Raw genomic sequence first — 9003 nt, forward strand, 5'->3', positions numbered from 1 at the left:
TATAGTTTTACTGAGGTTAAGGTTAGGGTTAGGTTTAGGTATAGTTTACTGAGGTTAGGGTTAGGTTTAGGTATAGTTTTACTGAGGTTAAGGTTAGGGTTAGGTTTAGGTGTAGGCTGTCAATCACAGCGACTGGCCAGTCACAGCGCACCCTCTACTTCACTCTGTACTCAACCCGAGGACGAAACCATGCTCGCCTCGCTGTCACTCAAGTGACTACTGGCCAATCACAGCGCGTCTTTTTCCAGGACTTATGTTACGCACGCAGAAGCTGCTCATTGAAGGCAAATGCTTCGCAAGGAATCTCTGGAAAATTGTGCCTTCAATTGTGACAATTGCGGTGCCTCAGAGCTGGAAAGGGTGTCTACATTTATGTCTATGCCTGCAACTGCCATAAATTCCAACACTGCTAGTAAATGAAAATGCCATTTCTCTGCAGCTATATACCCCCCATGGCCCCTCCCACCAGACAGGACCAAATGATAGGGGTTAACATGATCCACAACATGTCAGAATGTGTTCCGAATTGGCACAAAATACATTTAGATACATTTAAGTTCCTTTGAGCTTGTAGATCTTTCATTTTCACTTTCAGTATTTTGCTTCTTCGAAGTCTTTTTAGAGTCCAGTATCCCTCTGTGACACACACAAATCTCCCTGTCCACAGACAGGAGTTGGTTTGGCCCAAATTGGCCCAATTAGTGTTCAGCTGTGCTTCTTCCTATTTAAAGGGGAATTCCACTCATTTTCAACATTTTACAACATTTTTGTCATTAATATACCTTAGAGCTGTTGTGTTTCCTACCGTAGGTCTGAAAAAAATCAAATCAGATCAAATTTAGTGTGTAGTTTTGTGCAAAACTAAACCGAGCGATAATGGATCACTAGTCACTACTGTATTTTAACTTTTTCTTTCTCTGTTTAGGCACCATGCCATCGTGTCCTGCACGGGGAAGGTCCTCATTCCTGGGAGTATGTCTGGTCTCCTTGCTGCTCCCATGGCCCTGCGAGGCAGGGAGGATCCTGGTGTTCCCTGTAGATGGGAGCCACTGGATCAACATGAAGGTCATGATTGAGGAACTCCATGCCAGAGGACACCGCATGGACGTCATAAGAGCGTCCAGCAGCTGGTACATCAAAGCTGATTCACCTCATTACCACACCATCCACATACCACAGGAACCTGCTTTTGAGGACATTTTCGGGGAGCTCTTGGATATTAACTTTAAGGTTTGCCATGACAGTGGGTCATATTATGTAAACTTGTTTGGTCGATTGATTGATTCTTCACTCTATCACACAGTCAAATAATCAATAAGTGTCTAATGATCAAAATAATGGTCAGAAACGTATTAATTGATTCATTAACACTTCACTTCATTAACAAATCACTCATTTAAGCATTAATTAATCTAATTATGTATTTTACTAGTTTTACATCTCTTTTACAGGCGCAGCAGGAAAGCACCTCAGCACTCACACTCATTAAACTCGCCAAGGACATGTTCTCCATGATGTCCAACATCCATTATCTAACCGGTGAAATGGTCATTCAAATGCTTGAGGACGAAAAGCTGGTGAAGTACTTGCTGGACGCCCAGTATGACCTGGTACTGACGGACCCTGTCATCGGAGCTGGAGCCATACTGGCCAAGTATCTCAAGCTCCCACTCGTGCTCAATGCCCGCTGGAACATTGGTGGGGAGGGACATTTCGACATAGCTCCTTCTCCTCTCTCATACGTCCCTGTGCCGGGATCCGGCCTCACAGACAAGATGAATTTCATGCAGAGGGTCAAGAATATGCTGTTCTACAGCTTCATAGACTTCCAGAAGAGGGTCCTCGTGGGGCGCCATTACAATGCCGTCTGTGACAAATACATAGAGGGCGGATGTGACATCATGACGCTCCATCAGGAGGCCGACATATGGCTGTTCAGGACAGACTTCGTGTTCGACTTCCCTCGGCCCACCATGCCAAACGTCGTCTACATAGGAGGGTACCAGTGCAAGCCGAGTCAGCCGCTGCCGGCAGAGTTGGAGGAGTTTGTCCAGAGCGCCGGTGAGCACGGTGTGGTCCTCATGACTCTGGGTACCTTGGTCAAGGCTTTACCGAGTGAGATCGCCGATGACATCGCCAGCGCCTTCGCCAAAATGCCGCAGAAGGTAATTTTCATGGCATTTTTCATGTGGATGTGACATTCAATCAATATTAAACTAAACTTCAATTCATTCAATCAAGGTCAATCAATCAGTAATTAAAACTCATTCTAGGCGTGGCTGACATTCAAACGTGTATCGCTTCTGGAGAACTGGTCCTCCAATTGACTGCACTCAACACTAAATGCCCTTTTCAGCAATGCACCTTAGAAGCATTCAATGAATAGTTCTCAAGATAGTCATGAACACAGCCAGAATGTTTAGTTTGCGGACAATTAGCCTGTCGCTAAGTCCCACCCAAGCCCGTTGTTGGCCAATATCAATATATAACGGTTACTAGGTTAGGATCCTGGTCAAGCTTGCAATGCTGGTCAAAATGGTTAAGCAGTGTCAATAAATATATTTGCTGTACAGCATGTGTGGTCCTCAGAAAGAGGGTTTGTTTTCTTACTTGTTATGAGCAAACTATAGTCCATTCCATGAATTATTTCGCTCCGTTGTGCAGTTTAATAGTGACTTCCATTGTAACGGGGAAACAGCTCTCAAAAGTTAGCACATAAGCGAACACAACAAAAGCTGATTTTGACAGGAAAAACTGTCAGGAAAACTAGATTTATATTGTTTGGAGATACTGTATACAGTGAAGCGGTTTGGTGTTCCTCGTTTGTAAACAAGTCGCCATGCTGTTTGAGATGCACCCAGCTGCAGTCCCAGACATTTCTCCTAAGGCGTCTCCCTCAAACACGTCCAAAATTGTGTATGGTGTTTGCGACAAGTGGACGAGATCAAAAAATACATTTGTTTACATCCAACGGTCTGGATGGTAAGCCTGGGGGTAACGTGTCATTAGTCAGAAGGTTCATTGTTCCGAAATTACTATCCCTATCTCTAACCCTAACCTAAACCTAACCGCAAGCACAGGAGCAAACCTAAACCTAACCGCAAGCACGGGAGCAGTGCATGTTCGGACTAACGGGACTTCGGATCTATGGGCAGTTCCCAAGCCTGGGACCGAGGCTACTTCAGGAGTGTGTGTACATTTGGACCAATCAGATCGTTTTGTAGGCAAACCGGAACTTCTTTCCACACAAACTTGTCAGGGTTGCCAAGTCTGCATATTTCCCGCTACTTTTGGCTTAAGGCTAATAATTAGTACTGTAATACATTACCAAAACATGAATTATCATAGACATAGGCCTACATAGTATATATAATGATAAATGCATACAATATTTTTATTAGGATTATATATGGTCATATTATTTGTTTTGGCTTGTTTTTCTTGATTTGGCTTTAAGAGTTGGCTTGTTTTTGGAGGTGGGTTGGCTTATATCACTCACACAATGTGGCAGCGCTGAAGTCAAAACAAAAACAAGTCAACGTTGACATTTTTTATTAAAAATAAAACCGCATGAGTTTTCCTGATTTCAGAATCAGCTTAGTGTTCTAAAAGAGTGACTTTGAGAGTTGTTTCCCCGTTACAATGGAAGTCAATGAGAGCCTATTTTTATTTCTAATATGTACTATTAAACTGCACAACGGAGCGAAATAATTCATGGAATGGACTAGTTTGCTCATAACAAGGTAAGAAAGGTCCACACATGCTGTACAGCAAATATATTTATTGACACTGCTTAACCATTTTGACCATCATTGCAAGCTTGACCAGGATCCTAACCTAGTAACCGTTGCTAACGTGGTATTGGCCAACAACGGGCTTGGGTTGGACTTAGCGACAGGCTAATTGAAATTAATTAAAAAGAAGTGTCTGAATAATCAAAAACTAGTTTGCAGTTTAAAGTTATTTTCTTTTTTGGTCTTAATATCATTGTCAGGTAATATGGAGGCACATCGGTGAACGTCCTTCTACTTTGGGCAACAACACCCTGATAGTGGAATGGATTCCCCAGAGGGACCTGCTGGGTCACCCCCAGATCAAGGCCTTCGTCGCTCACGGAGGAACCAACGGAGTCCAAGAGGCCATTTACCACGGAGTGCCTGTTCTCGGCATACCCCTGTTCTTTGACCAGTATGACAACCTGCTGCATCTGCAGGAGAAAGGAGCTGCAAAGATCATAGAGCTCGCCAACGTCAACGGGCGCACGTTTGAGCAGGGTCTAAAGGATGTGCTCCACCAAGACTCCTACAGGGAAAACATGCAGAGACTCTCCCGTCTGCACAGGGATCAACCCATCACACCTATGGACCACGCCATCTTCTGGGTGGAGTTTGTGATGCGTCACAAAGGGGCAGCTCACCTGCGTACTGAGGCCTACAGGATGCCGTGGTACGCATACTACTCTGTGGATGTGTTCCTGTTTCTGCTGACCGCTGTAGGTCTCCTCATGTTCACTACTGGGATCATGTTCAGGTTCCTGTGCTGCAGAGGAAGGAGGAAGATCAAGGATAAGCAACAATGACCTAAGAAAGTAGATCTATAAATAGACAATACTTTGAGTTCCGTATGTCTTTGAATGACACTTACATCACTAAATTGATCACAGATCCTACGAGCCAATTCTTAGACATCAGAATCCGTTTTACTAGTCGTGTGGAGTAGGCTATTATATGTATAATATGAGTAAATATATTTTGGCATCGGAGTCATCCTGGCAACACTGATGGGAACTTCAAGCAGCATCTTGAAGGGCTTCGTAGAGAGTCGTGTTTTGGTATTACTATATAATTATTAAATAGTTTTTATTGATTTTTCAACACACACCAACATACATACATACATGATAAATGCTTTTTTGTGATGTATTCCAATGCTTTTTGTTCTTGCTTAATGTAAGTCGCTCTGGATTAAGAGCGTCTTCTAAATGCCTAAATTGTAATACATACACAACTGGTATTACTATATAGTATTGACTTCCAATAAAATGTTCTTCTAAAAAATGACGTGATTAAAGATTTTTGATGGAGAAGCCTGAATCATTGACCTATGAGGAAAAACTAACATTACATACTGGTCTGGTGCCTGGGGCACAAATGTTAAGAACCTTTTGTGTTTGTGGAAAGTCTGAGAAAATGTAATTATACCAGTGATGTCACATATTCTTTTCACTTTGGCTTGGATGTTTGTCTCATTTCATGCAATGGTTCAGATGAGTAAATAAATGTTATCTAAAATAGCCAAGCTGGTGCTGTTGAAACGTAGTGAGAGCACAATACTTAAACTGGAGAAAGTCCTGAAACTGCAGCAGAGAACGTATTCATTAAAAAGAGAGCACAGAAACAAACAGCAGAGTGGTCTTTTAATCTGACACTCTCTATACCATATCCCACTCCCCTGAGATATTATAAAACTTGGGTCCGAAGTCCGATCATCTGATGAATGTAGCGTAATCTAAATAATTACCCATTGTTTTGTCAGAGAGACAGATGTTTTTTATTTAATTATTCAAAATATAATCACTGCCACAGGTTAATCACCCTGTAGGGAAACGACACAATAGATTCACACCGTTCACATGTGTCTGCACTCAGAGGACACACGTACTGTAAGTGGCACTGAAACTTTGTTTTTGTCATTTTGTCCAATATGTATGGTAGAATATGTTATTACAATACAACTTTGCAATTGGGGCGGTGTATTTTGTCACCCTGCTCTGTCTCTATTAAGACCTTTAGATTGGGTCATGTCATGTCTCACCACCATAGAACAAGCAGGCAGGCTCTGTTAGCGCAAAGGTTAAAGTTTCAGCACTTCAGCACCGGGTTCAAATCCGGGGCAGAAGCTTTAATAGCTTTAATATCCGTATTACTAACATTATCTATTCACATAGGCTACTATGATTACATTACAGGATAATCAATTATTCATTATAGATACACATAAGGCACTTATATTTGTATAAGTCAAACATCATGGTGTGGTTGAGAGAGAGTCTGTCTGTCTGTCCAGCACATTAATCGACATGTACCAATGTCCATCCATTCTGACCCTGGCTGGACACCCAGATATCAACCTCAGAAGTGTTGGGCCGGGCACCAGGAGCCATGAATATGATACAGCAACTGTATGGGAGGAAACTGTATTTTGAGTTGCGTGAGACTGTTTTTATATAAATACTTAAATTACTGAAATGAATACTGTTCCAGGATGCCTGGCAATCCTACAATGAGTTCCTCTAATCCTGCTACAGCAACAGCTGTACCAAAAGTAAAGTACAATCCTGAGTGTTAATTTAATTAATTTAATACCCCATTCGATTTAATGTCTATTGTTCCACTGAAGCTTTCATTGTGCAGTTGGATCACGTGCAGACCATAGAATACAGACAGTATTTAATACGATATACTAAATGGAATATACAATATAGTGGTTGCAATTAGTATATGGTTACAGGTCATTACAGACTACACTAAATAGTGATCACAACTAATAAGTGATACTATAGTTAATGGATTCAGCCTCCACATTCCCTTTAAAGAATCATTGTTATGCTGTATGTGGAAAAAATAATTTTAGTAACATAATTATAAAATGCCTGAAAATGCATTGAAATTAATCCTGGCATTCTGCACTATAACTTGATAGTAATGTAGGGATACACTGAAAAAAAAATGGAGAGTAGACCAATTGATGTCTCTGTTCAAAACGAATTATTATTGGTCACATTCCAAAAGCAGAAATGTTTAGTTTGCATGCATGTCAGTCAGAAGCATTTCTTTAGTGACATTACAGTATGTCTTCACTTGAACAGAACACGAACTCATCTTGAATTACAATTTAACATGGAACTACTACAATTTAACTGTAACTTTGACCTAACCTACTGTATGTGAGGAAATGGTTATAAGAAACAGTGAAATCCTGGAATGTTCGTTTTAACTTTAACGTATAAATGGAACGAAAAGGATCTTCCCGGATACATTTTGGTTAGACTTCGGAGTTAAAAAAACACCCTGGATTTTGCTGTGTACAGTACACGACCCGGTGACCTGGATCTCCTGCCAAGCTCGGTGAACAGAGAGCGTCGGTTCTTTCATGCACAGGAATCACTGTCCAGAATGTGTCTTGTAAAAAAATAAATCATAAATACTGTACATAACCCACTCCAGATATTCAGCAAGATGGATGGTTTCGCTTACTGGGTGAAAGTTTCCACTGTGGAGTAAAAAGATAACATTCAGAAAATGTATTTAGGAAAAATACATTTGAAATAACGTTTTGAAATACAAACAATTGGTCAGGAAGTAAACTCACCCTACATGGGAATATACCATTATGTAATACATTTTGAAAGTAATTACTAATTTGTACAGTAGCAGTTCGACAATCCACACCCCACTGACACAGTGTCTTTTAGGTTGGATATACTGTAGGCCTACTTTAGGGGAAAAATTACATATTTTCAACGATATTAGTTGTATGCAACAAATCAATTGAATACATACTGTGTAGGACCACAATGGAAACATTACATGTAGTACATGGCAAGTCCTCCGTACAATTGTCTTTTATCCCAAGTGCTTTACTACATAGTTTACTGTACCTTAGTGCTTTTCTGCTTTTATTGATAGAATTTCAGTAGACTGACAGGAAATGGGTAGAGAGATGTTGGGGTGCCAAGTGACGGAGCAAAGGCCGTCGGATCGGGACGACCATGGCCGTCCGGGTCTTTTTGACTAATAATATATTCAATCAATCATACATACTGTGAATATGTTAATGTCAGTTTTTCTGTCGAAAGACAATGTACGGTTTTCATTTTAAGAGCTTTACATGTGTCATTGCTATACACTGATTCAAATCTTTATGCAACAGAAATGCAGTAAAGATGAGGTAGGTACAGTAGGAAGGTACTAGACTCAAACCTGTGATACCGTGATGTCATGGTACAGTACACACCGAAAGGTGAAACCATGCAGAGCTGACTGGGTGCTGACTTTTGGTTAATTCTGTTCCCCTTGAATTTGTGGTAATCCTTAATTATAATCCATCATACTGCATACTTCAAATGATTACTCAATGTATGCAAGCTAGGCTAGGATGGAGATCCATATAGCCTTTCACAAAGTCAAAGTTACACAATAAGTTCTTTGATTCATCGAAACAATTTATCTTCTGTCCAACAGTACAAGAGAGAGAGAGAACACCTTGAAGCAATCATTGTCTGGATTGTCTTCGATACTGTCCTGAGGTCATATGGCCTTGATTTATGAGTGAGGGAGCCATGCTCCCACTACAAGCAGAATTACAGTAACATTACAGTAACATTACAGTTATCATGGGGACATGAGCTTATAGATATAGTTGATATGATGACGGGAAATCTGTGAAAGCGCTCCAGATTGCTGATGTGAAAGATGAAGCTTGGAACGGCAAGATGTATTTTATTCAACATTGTAGAGGAGAACTATCTCTCTGTGTGTGCCTGTTGCACGCATGTGTGCACGCGTACATGTGAGTTGGCTGTGCACGCACAGCATGTGTGCTGCAGTGCGTTCAACAGGAAAGGAATGACAGGGTATTACATTTGGGGATTAAGATATACATGATGAACTGTTTGTAGTTCAGACAATGATCCTTTCATGTCTTTACAGTATAATCTGGAGTGTTGAATGTGTAAAGGTAACTCATATGGATCTTACCAGGATCAAAAACACTTTCACTAAAGTAAGGTCTGCAGTGGTATATGATAAGATATGGTAAGGTATGGTAAGGTGGAACTATCTGTCTACAGAGGAGCAACGGACCTACAGTAGGCAAGATTTTTAGTTTAATTTTACTTTAATTATATTTAATTATCTATGTATTTTACTTTAATTATATTTGTCTATGTCATAAATGTGAGAAATAGGTTCATAGTAGTGATGTTGAAACAGACTGTTAGAT

At 40.6% G+C, this 9003-nt stretch overlaps 1 protein-coding gene across 1 annotated transcript; it reads left to right on the forward strand.

The window, feature by feature from the left end:
- Nucleotides 1-930: 930 nt before the first annotated feature.
- Nucleotides 931-4579, forward strand: LOC310854533 (UDP-glucuronosyltransferase 2C1-like; the record flags this gene model as incomplete). The annotated part of the gene is made up of 3 exons (XM_083759213.1): nt 931-1230; nt 1452-2165; nt 3995-4579. The coding sequence occupies 3 exons, from the start codon at nt 931-933 to the stop codon at nt 4577-4579; spliced, it is 1599 nt and encodes a 532-aa protein (XP_083615339.1).
- Nucleotides 4580-9003: the final 4424 nt, after the last annotated feature.

The sequence above is a fragment of the Protomyctophum parallelum genome (genome assembly GCF_964188405.1).
Source record: "Protomyctophum parallelum genome assembly, chromosome: 1".
Lineage (NCBI taxonomy): Eukaryota > Metazoa > Chordata > Actinopteri > Myctophiformes > Myctophidae > Protomyctophum > Protomyctophum parallelum.